General features: G+C 36.1%; 1 protein-coding gene across 1 annotated transcript; it reads left to right on the top strand.

The window, feature by feature from the left end:
• The first annotated feature begins 1188 nt into the window (after positions 1–1188).
• Positions 1189–2139, top strand: LOC121451895 (olfactory receptor 13C9-like). The gene has a single exon (XM_041657692.1). The coding sequence runs from the start codon at positions 1189–1191 to the stop codon at positions 2137–2139; it is 951 nt and encodes a 316-aa protein (XP_041513626.1).
• The last annotated feature ends 17650 nt before the right edge of the window (positions 2140–19789 follow it).

Genomic DNA, 19789 nt, shown 5'->3' with positions numbered 1-19789 from the left:
TAATCCTAATAGTGGATCTCTACCTTAGAAACCTGGAACCTTAGCACACAAAACCCAAGGCTCAGATATTTATGGCTGCTTTATTCATTACTGCCCCCAAACAGAGACAGCTCAAATGCCCTTCCAAGGACAAATGGGTAGATAATTAGAACTTCCAGGCAACAAAAAGCTACCCAGCATTTACAGCTTGAGTGAATCTTAAAGGAATTTGGTAAACAACAGAAGTTTTATTTTATTAGATCCTGAGAAACTGAAACCTTAGGGACAGAAAACATATCCATGCTTGACAGGTTTTAGAATAGGCAGAAGAGGCTACTAAAAATGGAGTAGTATAGAAGGTGACAGGTTATGGATCTGTGACTCGGTCATGGTGGCAATTACATGCATCTATAAATGCTTTATCATTCGTAATTGAACATTAAAAGATTAAAAGGTCGATTGTTTTATATGACGTGCAAGTGTCTGTATGCATCTAAAATGAAAAGAATGATTCTATCTCTTTAGTGTCTCCCCCTGAGTCATTTTCATTTTGACATGATTTCCTATTATGAGACTGCCATGAAATGGACCTGGTTGTGGGTAACTGGGCACTCTGTGCAGTCATATTCATTTCTGGTTTCGACCCTGCAGAGTCTTGTGCTTCTTTTGATAGTTTTATACATAGGGGTTACTGTTGAGCTCTTCTGATGGAACCTAATCTCCTTTTTTTTTCAAATAATAAACCATATCTGTGTTATAACATTGTATATTATCTTTATATTCACACACACAAAAGTCTTGATTCAACATGGGTCACAGGAAGAGAGTCTTGAGTTTGAGCCTAGGTTTTGACATATACTACTGTAGCTCTATTGACTTTAAAATGGCAATGTTCTAAAATTTAAGTGACACAGTTTATTAAAAACAAGCTGCAGAGTCCTTAGCTCATCACTGATGACCAATGTAATAACTTATCTCTCACAGCCCTCTCCCCACATTGCTTCCTTTCTTTCTTTCTTTCTTTCTTTCTTTCTTTCTTTCTTTCTCCTTTCAGCCTTTCTATCATTTTTTGTCTAACACATTCTTTCTTTCATTGAGTCTAATGCAAATTTTTATACTTTTTTTCATTGATATACTTGGATCTGCTTTAGCATAGAACATGACTTTTAATATTTTTTTAATTCTTACAGGTAAAAGGAAGGCAATACAATGGAATGGGAAAACCGAACTCTTATGGAGGAATTTTTTCTGAAGGGGCTTTCTGGTTACCCAAGGCTTGAGCATCTCTTTTTCGTGCTAATCTTAATGATGTATGCAGTCATCCTTGTGGGCAATGGCACTCTTATTATCCTCAGTATTTTTGACTCCCACTTTCACACCCCTATGTACTTCTTCCTGGGAAATCTGTCCTTCTTGGACATCTGCTTCACGACCTCCTCTATTCCCTTCACCCTGGTACGCTTTCTCTCAGAAAGAAAGACCATTTCACTCCTTGGCTGCGCAGTGCAGATGTTTCTTGGTTTAGCCATGGGGACAACAGAGTGTGTGCTCCTGGGTATGATGGCTTTTGATCGCTATGTGGCCATCTGCAACCCTTTGAGGTACCCTATCATCATGAGCAAGAGTTCCTATGTGACCATGGCAACTGGGTCCTGGTTTTCAGGGGTTGCCAACTCTGCAGTACAAACGGCATTTGTGATGCGACTGCCTTTCTGTGGAAATGTCATCGATCATTTTCTCTGTGAAATTCTGGCTGTCATGAAGATGGCTTGTACTGACATCTCGGGCAACGAATTCCTCATGGTCGTGGCCACAACTTTGTTCACTTTGATGCCGCTGCTCCTCATTGTCGTCTCGTACTCTTTAATCATTTCTAGCATTCTCAAAATTCGCTCAGCTGAGGGGAGAAGCAAAGCCTTTTCTACCTGCTCAGCCCACTTTACTGTGGTGATAATATTCTATGGAACCATCCTCTTCATGTACATGAAACCCAAGTCTAAAGACACACTCAATGGGGATGACTTGGATGCTACAGACAAACTTATATCCATGTTCTATGGGGTTGTGACTCCCTTGATGAACCCTTTAATCTACAGCCTCAGAAACAAAGACGTGAAGGAGGCTATAAAAAGTCTGAAGAGACGGTTCTTAGGCAAATGAATGGTCAACATGTTGGACACTGTGGGAGACTCAAGATTGGAATTTTAGTGGGTTTTCTTTCTCGCTTGCCCTTTTACGCATTGTGTTAATGTTTTTATGCCAAGAGACGGCATTTCAAAATTATTGCATGCTCACTGAGAATGGTCAAAGTCTGGAAAGAATAAGGAAAAAAAAAACAAAGATAACATTGAGAAATAATTACTTTTTGACATTTTGGGCAGCATCTTCTTAATTCTGTATTTTTTTTTTACAATATTAGAACTGAGCATATATGGCATTTTTACAAACCTAACTTTATTTTACAAGCAATTGCTCTTCAAAACCTTCAACATAAATAGTCTGGGCTGTGAAAAATGTAAAACAGAAATGTCTGATAATACTTTATCAACCTTTTGCCTCGCAGAGCTCTCTGTTGCGGTATATTAATCTCAAATGTTATATCTTTTCACAGCTTTTAGGCTTTTTTTTTCCTGCCGTGTTCTAAGGATGCTGAGAGTTGGAACTGTAAAGGAAGCAGATAAATAGGAATTATGGGTATGGTCCATACAATCAATGAGTGTTTTTAAAAAGTCATTTCTTTTAGCTTTATACATTAGCTTTAACATAACAAATGTACAAAACTGAAATATGGGTTTAAAATTAGCTTACTAAGGCCAGGAGATGATCCAGTGGGTAAAAGCACTTGTCTCACAGACCTGGCAACCTGAGTGTGATCCCCAGATCAACAAAAGATGGAAACAGAGATTATGCAAAATTGCCTCCTGACCTCCGCATGTACACCATGGTGTGGGTGACCTCTCATCATGCACATACACAAATAATTATCATGATAATTAGAAACTTAAAAATCGGCTTACTGGTTCACATATGAACATTTATATATTTCATTGGACATAGGGTAACAGCATTCCCATTTCTAATAAGCCAGATTTCTTTTCGGCTCTGAGTAAAGGGCAGTACTTTCCCAAGTCTTAGACGGCTAGGTAGGCTCTTTATTCTTAATAAGAATGGCAGAATTTATGACTTGTCTCTTGAAGTAGAGAATTTTGTGCCCTCCACAAGCCACGGAAGCAGAGGCTCAAATGATTTTAGGTAGGTGACAGCTTGTGCTTCCTTTACTTTACCCTCAAGTTTTGATTTTATTTGAAGAACACTTCTAATTTACCCCCTAAGATGAATAACAGAGTCTGTTCAGTAGTGTGCCATACTCTAGAACGTCTACTTTAGTAAATACATTGTATCTTGATCGCTCAGTAAATTCAAGGACTTTGGGCAAAACACTTTTTAAGATAAACATTGGATAAATATAGAATCCTTGGGTGTACATATTCATTTAATATTTTTAAGTTTCCCTTTCAATTTTAGAGGAAGGGCCATGAAGTACTCATGGCTTACATTTAATTACTTCCAGATTCCATTATTGTTATTTGTAGATTAAATCTGCTGGCAAGGACAGAGACTATCAAAGTGTCAATTCCACAACCCAACACAGCAGGCTATATATAATAAACTTAGTTCCCATACATCAATCCCTAATATTCCATCCCTGTAAGAAGTCTACAAATTAGGTACTCTGTGTTTCACCATAGGCCATCCTTGATACCCAGGCATTAGCCAACCACTACATGGCTTAAATCCAGCTACTTCCATAAGCTTCCTGGGATGAGATATATAGCTTTTAAACATTACACTTAGACATTTAGATAGAAAATTAATGGAAGAAGAATACATTAAAGCACAATTTACCTTCAGAGTAGGAGACCAGGAAGGTTTTTTTCCCCCAGAGTTGTAAGACCAAGGTCTTTGAAGAATGACTCTTGTCACTCTTAATATGTTCATGTGTTCCGAATTGCTGGGCATGTGTATGATTATAATTATGATTTACTTTAATACCATAAATACAGTCTTTGAGTCTTCAGAGAGCTTTTGATTAAGATTTGTTTTAAAGGCTCATTGAAGCCAGGCGGTGGTGGCGCACGCCTTTAATCCCAGCACTTGGGAGGCAGAGGCAGGCAGATCTCTGTGAGTTCGAGACCAGCCTGTTCTACAAGAGCTAGTTCCAAAACAGGCTCCAAAACCACAGAGAAACCGTCTCGAAAAGCCAAATAATAATAATAATAATAATAATAATAATAATAATAATAATAATGGCTCATTGAGAACTCTTTGGTTGCATTTTTAACAATGCTTCTTCCTAACTTGGGAGCATAGTCAGACGAGCTGGCACAGAATGCTAGGTATTTTTCAGAGAGAGTGTGTGCAGCTAATTTTTGATTAGTGCATGGCACTGCCCCTTCAGGTTTCTAGTCATGCCGTCTCATAGCAGTGTATCTTAGTAGCACGGCTAATATGACTGATGTCGGTCCAAAATGATGCCTAATCACTGTTCATAGAAGAGCTCTAAACCAGAAAAAGAGCTTAATTGGTACATAAAAGATGAATTTGGCATTAACATTAATTTTCCAGAAAAAATCATTATGAAAGCCTGAAGATTTTTTCTTTCTGTTTCCATAGAGATAACATTTGCTTTATAAAAATGGATGTGTTTCACATTTATAGTGTGAAAATAACATTTTTATCTTTGATATTATAAAGTATTATAGTAGATCTTGTAATTTAAAGAACACATTTTTCACCCTTTTGTAAAAATCACTTTCTAAGTGAGATTAGATTCTACGCAGTTATTTTTTATGAAGTTGAAATTTTCAGGCGAGGTACACGGTCATGAATAAATGAAGGAACTAAAGAATTATAATGTGGACAATGGATGTGCACCTTGGAGCCAGGTGTTGAAACATTGACTTGGGTTTGGGAAAACAATGATTGCCTGACATGATTTCTATAAGAGACCAGGTTTGCTCAGATGTGGGCCATGTACAAACACAGTGTTCCATGTATTTTCTAATTTGATCAGAGAATAGTTTAGTTGCTTGAGCAAAAGAAGTGAGTGTGGAATTTTACAGAACCACTCTTGTGGAGTAAGGTAATTGGAGTAAAATTAGTGTATCCTTTTACAAATGTTTGTAGGCATAAGACTAAAAGGCATAAATGAATGAGGCACCATGCAAGGATGCTCACAGAGTGATTATAATCAGTGCTGTGTGTATCTTACTTGTTACTCACACGGTCTACAAATCCAATCCCTTCTCTTTGCCAAAAATAATAAAAACAAGATCAACCAAAGAATAGAGTATGCTGGCCTCTTATTATTTTTACTCAAATCTTCTTGAAATTTAACCAGATACAACTATCCTCCTGTTCAACTCAGTGATTCTTTAATTCAGCCTAACCTAGCTTTGGACAGCATTTATAAGTCAAATTTAATGCATCATTTCCAGCTCTTATTTGCTATCTTTGCAGAATATATGTCTATTTTTGCATCATCACTGCTTTAATTTTTTTCACATATTATATGATTCTAAAGTGATATCTGTTGCAAGAGAACCCAATACAGCAAATTGTACAAAGTATATATTAAAATATAGAAAGGCCTTTGTATAATACATGTATGTATTATCTGTAAATAAATTATGTGGCTTTTATATGCAATAGTATCTGGTGACTTATGGAGGTACCCATCCAGAACACATATTTAATACATTTCTTAAACTAATCTATATTTAATATCTACCTTTATGCCAGTGGTATGTTTCATTCAAAACTGTTCCCAAAGCATCTGTGTTTCTGTGCATTCACATTTTGAAGATTTATTTATTTTTATCATTCTCTGACAGTTTCACATGTGTGTTTAACAGATTTTAGTCATTATCAGCTTCTACTGCCCCGTCTCATGCCTGCTCCTTCCCCTCCTGGAAGAGTACCCCTCCTAGTTTCACACCTGTTCTTCTGTGTGGCCCACTGAGCCTCAGTAAGACTGCGTGGGAAACTTAAGAGCTGTGTGTTGTTTCCCTGTGTGGGTTCAGGAAAGTGTAAGCGATTTTATGGGAAAAGAAAAGCTTGTTTGGTCTTTTAGATGGACTTGTCTGGCGATTTCTTTTGTTTCCTTTTGTTGAAAATAGATTTTTTTCTCACATAATATATTCTGATTATGGTTTTTCATTCTATTCTCCAAGTTTCTCGCCCCATTCCCTGCCATCTACAGCCACCCCCTTTCTGTCTCTCATTAAAAAATAAGCAGGCTTATATGGGATAATTAGGAAATAAAATAATAAGATAAAACAAAAATTAACACCTCAGATTTGGACAAAACAACCAAACAGATGGAAAAGAGCCTAAGAGAAGGCACAAGAAACTTGCTCACACACTCAGGAACTCCATAAAAGACACTAAAGTGTTTTTTTTAAATAAATGTCAAAATATGTATGCAAAGGATCTGTAGGTTAAAAAGAGAGAAGGAAATATATAAACAAAAAATGAAAGCGTTCTTACATGATATGATGAGGCAGAAGCCTCTAAAGCAGCTTTTGAGTTCATTTACTGTTGGCCATGTACTGGTGGGCATGTGCCTACCCTTAGAGAGTAATCTGCCTGTTTCTCCAGTGAGAGTCCCTTGGAGAAAATCAAATGTTCATCTGAAAGTGGTTATCAATGGAGATTGCTTCTGGCTTAGGAATGGGGGTGTATGTTAACTTGTTTCTTTTCTTCTTCTTCTCCTTCTTCCTCTTCCTCTTCCTCTTCTTCTCTTCTTCTTCCTCCTCCTCCTCCTCCTGCTCCTCCTCCTCTTCCTCCTCCTCTTCCTTCCTCCTTTTAGGTATTTTAAGACAGGATCTCCCTTCACAGCTCTGGCTGTCCTGAAACTAACTATGTAGTTCACGCTGACCTCCATCCCATAGTGATCTGCCTGTCTCTGCCTCCTGAGCATTCAGATTAAAGATATGTACCACCATTTTGGACATATTTTGGAATCATAAATTTCAGTATTATGGGGCTAATATGATGCTAATAAACTCATCTAAGTCAAATTACTTTTGTACAATAACTTATGAAGCCATAATATTATTGGAAAAAAGAATGAGGCCAGCATGAAGGATTAGGATGGTTGGCAGCTGGGACTTAATAGGCTAGAGGGCAATCATCAGAAGCATCACTTTGGAGGTAACATTTCGGTAAGACCTGTAAGAGGTTTAGGCATAAGGATATGAAATGAAGTACTACAAGGAGAGGAAAGAGCCTGGGCAAAGGCGTAAGGAAGATTAGCTCCGATATATTTGAGAATTTCCGGTAAGACGGACATGGCTGTCACTGAGAAAACAAGTGAAAAATGCTTGCAACCAGAGAGATAGGATGGAAGTAGGGTGTATATGCTAGGAGAAGCTGACTTAAATGTGTTGCTTTATGACGTTTTCCTCTACAAATTCTTTGAATAATTTCTGATGCTTTTGGTTTGACTCTTTAAGCTTCGACAGTGTTGAATAGTTGTCATCTTATGTATCTATATGAGTGAGTTTAAATATGGAAGGAACTTTACCTAACATATGCATATATAATTTGTGTATCTTATATATATATATTTTTTATGTAATAGTATTTGATAAAGCAATAAAGAATATTTTCAGAATATATGTTTACTACATATCTTAAAATATTCCGTATTTAATAATCACTTTTGTACTTTTGGCCTTTTTAATTCAAAACTGTTCTTTTTTCAAGGTGTTTAATATTTATATACAGTTTCATTTTAAGAGATATATTTCATATTCCTGAGTGGAAACACAAATGCATAAACACACAAGCACTCACACATATCTATTCCTTAGAGCTGCTGTAATTTCCTTGATCTTTCAAAATCTATTTTGCATCATTTTTCTCAAATTTATATGAAAATTGTTCATAAGGAGATAATTCAGGCTCATATTATATACTAGCATACATTTTGAATAATAAATCAGAAAACTGAAAGTTAGATTTGGTAAAAGACTAAACTTTGGTGATGGTGCTTCTTTATTCTTAATTAATTAATTCTTCTCTCATATACTACATCCCGACTGCAGTTTCCCATCCCTCTACTCCTCACAGTCCTTTAGTTCTCCTCCCCTCTCCCTTAGATCCACTCCTCCTTGCTTCCCTTCAGAAAAGAGCAGGCCTTCCAGAGATATCAACCAGAAAAAGTATAACAAGTTACAATTATATGGCGCAAACCCTCCTATCAAGGCTCCACAGTAGAATGAAAAAGATGTCAAGAGTTTCTATTTTGTGGAATAATTTGAGGAGTATTGGCATTAACTCTTCTTCAAAAGTTTGATAGAATTCTGTCCTAAAATCACCTGGCCCTGGCTTTTTTTTTCTTGGAGACTTTTAATGATGGTTTCTATTTTCTTAGGGATTATAAGGTCTATTTAAATTGCTTATCTCATCTGGATTTAACTTTGGTAAATGGGTCCTATAAAAAATTATCATTTTTTATTAAAGATTTTCCAATTTGGTGTAGTATAGGTTTTTAAGTATGACCTTATGATTCTCTGGATTTTCTCAGTGACTATGTCCCTCTTTTCACTTTTGATTTTATTAATTTGGATATTCTCTCTTTGTCTTTTAGTTAGTTGGATAAGGGTTTGTCTATCTTGCTGATTTTCTCAAAGAACTAACCCTGTTTCATTGATTCTGTGCCTTTTTCACTTTGTTTCTACTTTATTGATTTCAGCTCTCAGTTTATTTCCTGCCATCTGCTCACTCCTTTTTGTTCTAGAGCTTTCAGGTGTGCTGTAAGTTGCTAGTAAGAGATTTCTCTAATTTCTTTATGAAAGGCACTTAGTGCTATGAACTTTTTTCTTAGCACCACATTCATTGTGTCCCATAAGTTTGGGTATGTTGTGCATTCATTTCCCTGAATTCTAGGAAATCTTTAATTTCTCTCTCTCTCTCTCTCTCTCTCTCTCTCTCTCTCTCTCTCTGTCTTGATCCAGCAGTCATTCAGTAGACAGTTGTTCAGTTTCCATGAGCTTGTAGGCTTTCTGTTGTTGTTGAAATCCAGCTTTAATTTGTGGCGGGTTAATCTGATAGGATGAAGGGTGTTATTTCAGTTCTACTGTATTTGTTGAGATTTACTTTGTGACCGAGTATGTTGTCAGTTTTGGAGAAAGTTCTGTGAATTGCTGAGAAGAAAGTGTAGTGTGTTTGGGTGTGATATTCTGTAGCTATCTGTTAGGTCCATTTGGTTCTTGACGTCGGTTAATTCCAGTATTTCTCTGGTTAATTTTTGTATGGATTATCTGTCCATTGGTGAGAGTGGAGTATTGAAGTCTCCTACTATTAATGTGTGATGGTCAATCTATAATTTAAGCTTTAGTAATGTTTCTTTTACGAATGTGGGTGCCCTTGTGTTTTGGTCATAGATAGTAAGGATTGAAGCTTCATTTTGGTGGATGTTTCCTTTGATGAGTATCAAGTGTTCTTTCCCATATCTTTTGATTAATTTTGGTTTGAAGTCTATTTTGTTAGATATTAGAATGGCTACACCAGTTTGCTTCTAGGTTCATTTTCTTTGAAAATCTTTTTTCAAACCTTTACTCTGACGTAATGACTATTTTTGATGCTGAGGTGTGTTTCTTGTATGCAGCAGAAGGATGGATCCTGTTTTCACATCCATTCTGTTAGCCTGTGTCTTTTTATTGGGAAATTGAGCCCATTGATATTGAAAGATATTAGTGACATCCGTAAAAGAAACATTACTAAAGCTTAAATTATAGATTGACCATCACACATTAATAGTAGGAGACTTCAATACTCCACTCTCACCAATGGACAGATAATCCATACAAAAATAATTATTAATTCCTGTTATTTTGTTTTTATTGTTGCTATTTTTATTGGTAGTGGTTGTGTGTGTCCTTCCCTCTTTTGTTTTTTTTTGCTGTGAGATTACTTATTTCCTGTGTTTTCATGGGTATAATTATCTTCCCTGGGCTGGAGTTTTCTTTCTAGTATCTTCTGTTGGGCTGGATTTGTAGACAAATATTATTTGAAGTTGACTTTTCATGGAATATCTTGTTTTCACCATTTATGGTGATTGAAAGTTTTTCTGGGTAAGTAGTCTGTGTTAGCATCTGTGGTCTCAAGTTTGCAGAACATCTCTCCAGGCCCTTCTGGATTTTAGAGTCTCCATTGAGAAGTCAGGTGTAATTCTGATAGGTATACCTTTATATGCTGCTTGTTCTTTTTCCCTTATAGCTTTTAATATTCTTTCTTTGTTCTTTTGTGTAGTGTTTGGTTATGTGGTGATATGACTTTCTTTTCTGCTCCAAACTATTTGGTGTCTATAAGCTTCCTGCACCTTTATAGGCATCTCCTTCTTTAGGTGAGAAAATATTTTTCTATGATCTTGATGAAAATATTTTCTGAACCTTTAAGCTGGATTTTTTCCTTCTTCTATTCCTATTATTCTTAGGTTTAGTCTTTTCATAGTGTCCCAGATTCCCTGCATATTTGTGTCAGGAATATTTTAGGTTTGGCATTTTCTTTGACTGATATATCTACTTCTTCTGGTCTTTCATTTTTTCCTTTTAGCAATTTCTTTTGAAATAAAGGGAAACTAAAGTAAGGGTTTCTATGCCTCCATACCTGGTAACAGTAGCACAGGTGTTTGTTGACATTAATTCTTACGACCTACCAGCATGAGGTATCTTACCTTTTCTTTTTTCCTTCTTTCATTGATGTTTTTAGTTTTCAGGATACAGCTCCTTCACTCCCATGGTTGCATTTTTCTTTTTCTCTTAAAAATTATGAGCAGATTGATAACCAATTCATCTAAAATACAATGGGATTGCTGAATTTTTTTTAAAAAAAGAATGGAGAGCTGAATGAATGAGCTTTGTACTTTTTCACTTTACATGCTAGTTCCTTCTGCCTTTGATTTTTATGATAAGGGATGTAACATGCAGGATGTTTTGAATGTGCCCACCTTGACCTAAAAAGTATCTTCAATGTTAAAATGCAGTGGAGAAGTCTCTGTACACAGAAAGGAACGTTTTAAAAAAATGCTTTCTTATTCAATATCATTGCTGAAGATTTCCAGATGGTTATACATTTCCACATAGACTTTCTTTTCTTCTGTGTTCTATAAATGATTGTTTTGGAATGCTTTGCTTTAAAGCAGTCTAGGCATCATCTCTGCTATTGACATTTTAATGCTATAGTATCCTTTTGTGTTATTTTAACAACTAAATAACAGAATGTTTAAAAAAATGAGATGTCATTCATAGGTCTATAAATGGAATAACAAAATATCAGTATCTGTTCTTTGTTGTGATTCCTGAAGGACTGACATTACATGAGACTTTGGTACTCCAATACTACTTATAATCTGAAAATTAGAGTCTGAAACTATGAGGGAAAAATATTCTTAAAAAATTCTTTAAGGGAAAAAACCTTCCAAGGTCATAGTTGGAGCAATAGGGGGAAACGCTCAAAAAGAGAGGAGAGTCAGTGTCTAAGTAGGCCTTACAAAGCCTGAAATCCAATCAATTTATCTTTCAATTAAATTTATTTATTTATTTATTTATTTATTTTATATCCTGACTGCAGTTTTGTCTCTGCTTTTCCCATTTCCTCCCCTCCCATTCACTCCTCCTCTGTTTCTTTTTTTAAAATATTTATTTATTATGTATGCAATATTCTGTCTGTGTATATGCCTGCAGGCCAGAAGAGGGCACCAGACCCTTTAACAGATGGTTGTGAGCCACCATGTGGTTGCTGGGAATTGAACTCAGGATCTTTGGTAGAACAGGCAATGCTCTTAACCTCTGAGCCATCTCTCCAGCCCCCTCCTCCTCTGTTTCTGCACATAAAGGGTCAGGCCTCCCATGGGTATCATCAAAGCATGGCATATCAAGTTGCAGTAAGACCAAGCCCTTTTTCTTGTATTAAGACTGGGCAAAGCAATCCAGTATGACAATAGGTTTCCAAAAGCCAGTCAAAGAATTAGAGATAGCCCCTGCTCACACTGTTAGGAATCATACAAGTAGACAAAGCTACACAAATATCACATATAGAGGGCCTAGGTAGGTCACATGCTGTCTCCCTCAACCAAATTATTTTAATCTGATGTGGGATTCCCCTCTTTATGCTGTAAATATGTTTTATTACTATTGGTTAATAAAGAAGCTGCTTTGGCCTATGGCAGGACAGAATATAGCTAGGTGGGAAAACTGAACTGAATGCAGGGAGAAAGAAGGTGAAATCAGGCAAATGCCATGAAGCTGCTAAAGGAGAAATATGCCAGAACCTTACTGGTAAACCACAGCCTTGTGGAGATACGCAGATTAATAGAAATGCATTAATTTAAGATATAAGAGCTATCTAGGAACATGCCTGAGCCATTGACCAAACAGTGTTATAATTAAAGAAGTCTTTTTGTGATTATTCAGGTCTGGGTGGCCAGGAAATGAAAGAGCATTCTCTGCTTACATAATGGCACCTAAATGCTAGGCAAAAAATTTCCACTTAAAGTTCGAGAAAGCTTTAAAAAGAAAAAGATTCCAGACAGAAAAGAACAGAGTCAAGCATGGCTTCTTAGTAGCAGCATTGTCTCAGGTGGCCTCTGTGTGCTATAGGCAAGCAGAGGCATGGTTCCTTTAAGAGAGGTTTCTTGACTCAGACTTAGCAGCAAAAACCTTGCAGCTCTTTTAAAGAGGCTCTGTCACCAAACACTTAAATGGTGTTTATGAGCAGTTGGTGACAGCTTTCGTGATAGCAGCATGGACCTTGAAACTCCACAGAGTTTGTGACTCCTGCCAATACCTCTGCCATGAAGCTAGACTCTCAAAAAGGTAAGGGAATGGGGGAGACAACAGTCAAAGCTAAAGCTTTAATCCTAGCCATATTGCTTAGCAAATTAACGTCTCGTGCTCTGAAAAAGGTAGAGATATACAGTAAAGACATATTCAGAAAAAAAAAACCCTCTAAACTGTTTACAGTGTATTTAAAAATATACATAGGCTTGGGAGAGAAAAGAAAAAAGATAGAGAAAGCCCTTTAAAAAAGAAATAGAATAGTCAGGTGTGGTGGCACACACCTTTAATCCCAGCACTTGGGAGGCAGAGGCACGCACCTGTGAGTTCAAGGGCAGCCTAGTCTACAGAGTGAGATCCAGGACAGCCAGGGCTAGACAGAGAGACACTGTCTCAAAAAACTAAAAGTTAAAAAAATAAAAATAAATGAAATATAGTTTTAAAAGTTACATAAAGATGGAAAACACACCAAGTCTCTAGTATATGTATATTATTGTGTTTTATTTGAATTTTTGGCTGTGAATGAGCTAACTACAAAGAGACAATTCATTGTATGGACAATTAAGCTATTATAACATACATATTTTAATGGTATCTTGACATCAATTTGAGTTTAAGTATATACTACTTTGGAAAAGAGTTTCTGCTTTTGTTTCCACAGAAGATGAGAACCTATGTATTCCTTCTAGTATAATGTGGTTTGATGGAACAAGACTTCTGTGAAGCCTAAAATTACTTTGCCCAACAAACAGCAGGAAGCAATGCCCAAATTCCCAAAAATGATTATTTATAAATATTTGTTTTTACTTAAAGTGGGTTGATTATAAGGGTTTTATCTTATTGTTCTTCTAGCCTCTACGTCGTTTATTTTTTCTTGATTTTAGCTATTGCAAGTCCCTACCCCTAGATGAAAAGCTAAATAGTGGCTTCTGAGAGAAGGAGAATCCATGTTCTTCAGGGAAGAGCCTCTTGATATGTTATTAAATACCAAGTGATCTATCCTAAACCCAAATATATAAACGTCACACTAAATGGACTCTGTAAGGTGTGTGTGTGTCTGTAAAAATAATAATTATAGAAAGCATGACCATAAATTTGTAAGGTAGTGATGGGGAGATATAGGAGCAGTTGAAGAAGGGAGAAATGAGACACAGAAATAATGTGAATATGGTACTTATGTATAAAATCTCAGAATGATTTAAAACACGGAACAGAAATAGAGTAAAAGAAGGAACAGTGGCCACATCACAACTTCTGATTGCAATTATTGTAACACGTTGCCTTGAATTACTCCAGATTTTACCAATATAGTACATGGTGTGATAATCTATAGAAAAATAAATCTTTTAATCAGAGACATGTTTCATCAGGTAAAGACCTTTGAGGCCAACACTGATGACATGTTGGACACTCAAGAGAGAAGGAGAGCAATGTCCCTCACAGTTGTACTCTTTCCACTTCTGTACACATGCGTGCACACATAAACACATAAATAAATGTAACACAGTTTCAAGAAAGAAAACCTACCATTATTTCAGAACCAGCAGCTCAAACAATAGTATGAAATAAAAGATAAAATGTGAGATTATGATTCTGAGTGAGTCTATGATCGACCAGCTTCTCTTATTGGAATCCAAGCAAAGATATCCAGAATTTATTTTCTCTTTCTGTGAAACTGCCTGGATGTGGACTCCAGTGTTTAATGTACTGTCACCTAAACCTCTAATAGGAACTAAAGTGCAATAGAATTAAATTAAAGGGGAAAAGCAATCCAATTACAGGTAAATTAAAAGTAAAACTAAGTCTCACAGTATGAGCTTAATAATGAAAGCTGCAAAATATTTAAGAAATAAAACTGCAAGTTGTCTATGCGTTTTACATTCCTCTTCTATAAAAGATTTCTGCAGTGTATCTAATGTCTGAATGGGGGATACTTCCATTCCCAAAGAATTAGTTCGGGTAAAAATCCCTTTATCCTTTCTCGTGGGATACACTGCCACAGAAGCCTTTACCACTCACTACCTAATGCAATCAATGATTAATGCTTGGGATCCAGAAGTTATAGAAAACTTCCTGCTTTAATTAATCTATGTGCACTAATGCTAAAAATTTCTTGTGTTACACAGCATGGTCTGTAGTCAGGTGAAGTTCTGAAGTTATCTGTTGAGAATTGGTGCCCAAATAATGCAAAACTCCAATATTTCCAGCCAGGACTGTGATAGTACTTTGTAATTTAAGATGTGCAAAAAGCTAAAAGAGTCTAGTATTTTGTTATCTACTCAACCAATACATTTTTCTATCCATATTTCAGAAGAAATTCAAAGTACATGTAAATGGATTTTGATGATTAATTATTGTAATATTGCCCTTGAAGCTATTTAAATTATCCTTTTTTGTTATAGTCTGAGAAAGTGATAGAGTATATACAATTGAAAATTGCTAGTAATAATTCTTCTGATGGTACAATGCTGAAGAATAAATGTGAATATTAAAAAATACTGAATTAAGAATGATTATGAATAACACGACTACCAGAGAAAGATTGATTAAACTTGCCTAAACACAAGAAAGTCATAAATAAAATAACATTTTTAGAAATTGTTTCATCTATTTTTTTTAATACCCAAACCATCAAAAGAAACATAGAAGAGTTCTGTGTGCTCCAAAATGAAAACAAACAAACAAAAAAACCGCTAAATTTTGAGTTGTTTGATTTATGGAGAAGGCAAATGTCATATCTCAAAATGTTATTATTCCATATTTATAAAGTTTCTAGGAAATGGGGGAGGCTGAATGTGAGCAGGGCCCTGAATAAAAATAAGTACAATTAAATCTTCAGAATCTCCAAAGGTATTGACAAAGTAATAATGCCTTGTATATCATAGAAGTTCAATTATCAAGTATAATTGGAAATATCAAGAACATTTAATCACACTGATGAGCACATTTGAAAAATGTGATATGATACCTTAGTAGAGCCATTGCTACTAACAGTTATCATAAAAGGCTTCAGTTTTATTCCTATTGGGAAGAAATAGTTGGCCAGTTGAGCATCACTTTAAGCTCCCTTTGTTATGGAAGAATGCAAAGCTATTTTGTGAACTGTAATATGCATATTATGGGCTACATGGAAAGAACATTCTAGTGAGAAAGAAGAGCACACTGGTCACCAGGTAAGTGTGAAAATTATGAACTGCAGGACAACTAGAGACATCCATAGTACTCATGAAAAGTCCTACTATGTCTTTAGTCTGTATATTCATCTTTCTGAGGACATCCTTCACCCGTAGACATATGCACTTCTGTATGACTAGATATGGAAAGATGCCCTGAAAAGGAGCTGAGTGTCTACTCATGGTACCTGACAATCAACCTATATTAGCTAGCTGCCCTTTGAAAAGGCAAAAGATAAATCAGCTCATTGAGAATTAACTGTATCTCATCTTCAGACAAACTGGATAATAACTCTAATGATATGGTATACTGTTTTTTTCAGCTCTTTGAGTTAGAACAGTGACTGGAAATATGGTCTGAAAGATAAGCTTGGATGATGAAAAGTAATACATCTATGAGATAAGAAGCCACAGAACATTTGACGGCCCTGAATGGACAGTCAAAGTGGGTAAGACTCTGTTCATGATAAAATCACATTCTGAATTTAGAAAAGGTTAGGGATTAACAGAGGGACTCTTTATTAGTTCTTTGGAAGTTGTTGAGGAGCCTGGGACAAGACGTGAGAGTATGAGAAGGCACACAACCAATGAAGCATTATGTACCCCATTTTTTCCCTCAGAAATTGAAAATGTTATGTAAGGATTATTCTTGTCAACAGAATAAACAGTTGAGACTAAAAACAGTTATGGACCATGTACTAATTCCCTATGGTTGCCTCAACATAGGCCCACAGGAGAGTTCTCTTCAAAAGGATCCAGGGACACTCACCACTGGCAAGAAGATTACAACGAATCAAAACTTTGATCCAGATAGAAAAGAATATCTCATGACTCAGAGAGACCCTTTTTGAATTTGCATGTCTGACAATCCAAACAAATCCCACAACCATCAATAAAAGCTAATACCAAAATGCTATATTAATTTTAATGTTTATTATCCAGCTAAGGAATTCAAGTAAATTGAATTAGTTCTGTGTCACAATATAAAATCAGCTTATATGAGTTGATACACAAAGAAGCAGGTCTTTTGAAAATTAGGATCCCCTGTTGATTGAATTTGGTGATAATAATTGTCGAGGTAGCAGGAAGTTGATGAGGTAGCTCTCACACTCATTCGGTGGTCAAATTTAACACAGGTGAAGAAAAGGGCAGATTGGAATAACATAGATTATTGGGATCTTTCTATAAAATATGGAGAATTTGTAATGCTTATTGGAACATCTATTTTTTCTCTTTTTTTAAGCCCAACTTTTGTTGATTGCATTGATGGGTTCTAGAGGATGAGTTGTGGAACATGACCCTGTGAAATTCTTTCCAAATATAAGTATGAATCATCCCTTCAGAAAGAGTCATTCCTGCTTTTCATGTTTTTAAAGTGGGCTTGTGGAGTTCTGTCTGCAGTGGATGAGGCGGGCTTTACATTGTAGTCTGATTCTCAGTGAGAGATGAAACAGTGAAGCTCACGATTATGTGTGGACAGCAGCTGAATCTAAAACTCTTCTTTTCTTGTGTGTGCTACACAGCCATCATCAAGACAGTCCAAATTCAGCATCTCAGAAAAGATTCTGTAACTCACCAGACTGTTCTGAGAACACTGGTAAATATTTGACTATGTAAATGAGTAGAGCTATTCTATTAATCTTATGTGATTTTTTTAAAGATATATTTAGAAGAATACATGAGCTTATGGTCTATGAGCCTTAAAATCTTCCAATACTGTGGCGTTATGAATGACAATATCTCTGCATTTGAATACCAATCACAAGACTATACTAATTGCAAGAGATAATTGAGTCTGGCAACATTCTCCCTGGAGTTTTGGAAAGTTTTTTTAGCTCTCCATGTTTATGTGTCTAACTCTCTAGCTCACCCAAATAATGATTTCAATGGTCTCTGCACGCTAATGTCTGGCCCTCTGGAAGATGTTTCTGAAGTTTAAAAGGTAAACAAACATTTAGAGCATAACAAAGACCTTCAAGAAACTCTGGCCCATTTTATATTGTTTTCTAAGATTCAGCCACAATCTTTGAACCATCATCTGTTGGTTTTACCTGATAATAGACTACAGGTGAGTAGAAACCTGAAGAAAATAATAAGAGCTCTCAATGCTGTCTTGTTCTCACCTTTGTCCTGCATCTCAACAGTGCCAAGAATGAAGAAAGATGCTTTTAGAACATGATGTAAAATGGCTGGTAAGGGCTTGACCTGACTCTAACCAGGAAAGCAAACTACTCTTCAGGCTCAGGATCGCATCATATTCTGTCTTTTTGTTTTGTAATTCTGAGTTTGAAGTTGTGGATAAACTATTAACATAGATGCTTTAAGTGGAGACATCTATTTTTTTCCTTCACGTTTGGAGCTTCCTTCATGTGGTGGCACAGAAATTTGCGTTTTGGAACACAGGAAATCTCTTTGGTAAGATTGATGTCATTTAAAGAAGAGGACAGACAAAGAAGGTCTTTGTTCTAAACTCAAGTTTAATTTCTTTTTTAGCATAATTTTTGCCTACATGAAAGCATCATTTTGCTTTATCCCCAATCTTGCCTGCAATAAGAATAGATCCTGGGCTTCCTTGGCTAGAACCTAGAAACACTGTGAAACAGGTAATAATTCCTTTCTTCAGTAGCCAAGTAACATGAACACTATTAGTACATGCATAATCTGCTGAAAATTTTTATTCCAAATTTATGAAACTCCAATACAACAATTTGAATAAGTCTTTGACCACAATGCCTGAAAAATAATTTAAGTAGATGAGATATATCATTGATGTATATCACAATGACTACTTGTTTCAAATTATGACGAAATATGATTCCTATATCTGAATGTCAATTGATTCATATTATATACAATCCTCTGAATATAGGAACAAACATAAACTACCTCTTCTAAAAATACTTTCTGGCTTTCCCTAAGCCAGAATTACTGTAGTTAAAGCCTCTTTATTCTTGTTTATTATTTACAAAGGAACATTACTTTGGGTCTGAGACACTTAGCTGAAACTAATTATGACCCAAGGAAGAATCAAATGTGTTTTAAATTCCTACACTCTACCATAAATTCAGTATAAGTAATCACATCAGAACTTATCTTAGGCTAATGAGCCTAGGTTAGTGCCATATGTGAGCTCACAAAGCTGAAGGCAACTAGAAATTTAGCATCCTGCTACCCAGCAGTGGTCACGGTCTTTTTACATACAAATACACTGTGATAACAGATATCACAGGTGTGATAACTGATGATGTCCTGAAGACACTTGTGCCCTCTATGAAAACCAAGGACATTTTTCTACCCACTGAGAAGTGCCTTGATGGACTTGCTCCTTCTCATGAAATAGTAGAGCTGGAACTGGGCAAGAAGACAGGGAGAGCCTTTCTTCTAACAGGGAAAAAAAAAGAATAGAATAACTATAGATAACAAAAGACTTAGGTTCAAATGGTGCCCAGGGCCTCAGTCCCTGAACTTAACCTACAGGTTTTTTTCCCCCTCCTGGTTTCTGGAGATGTGACTTGTACACTCACAAGTTAAGGAGACCAGAAAACCCAGGGAGAATGAGACGGTTTTTGTTATGTATGGCATTAGTTGGTTTAATAACTCAGTAACAGCCAGAACCTAGCTGTGATGAACCCAGCAAAGCTTTAGCCTGACTTCCGAGCTGAAATGAGGTAGATACACTTGGTCCGCATTTATAGAATTGAACTGAGAAGTCATAGGTGACAGACAGATTGTGTCTTTCTCTAGAAAAATTAAGTTTTCTGGTATCAAGCTGACCTAAAACAAACGGTGTCT

Source organism: Microtus oregoni, unplaced genomic scaffold (assembly GCF_018167655.1).
Source record: "Microtus oregoni isolate MIOR12 unplaced genomic scaffold, Mior012 000008F_ref0000371, whole genome shotgun sequence".
Lineage (NCBI taxonomy): Eukaryota > Metazoa > Chordata > Mammalia > Rodentia > Cricetidae > Microtus > Microtus oregoni.
The sequence above is the reverse complement of the archived record's forward strand: the minus strand, read 5'-3'. Positions and strand labels throughout refer to the sequence as shown.

Coding starts and splice junctions, on each gene's coding strand:
- LOC121451895 (XM_041657692.1), top strand. CDS start 1,189: ATGGAATGGGAAAACCGAACTCTTATGGAGGAATTTTTTCTGAAGGGG.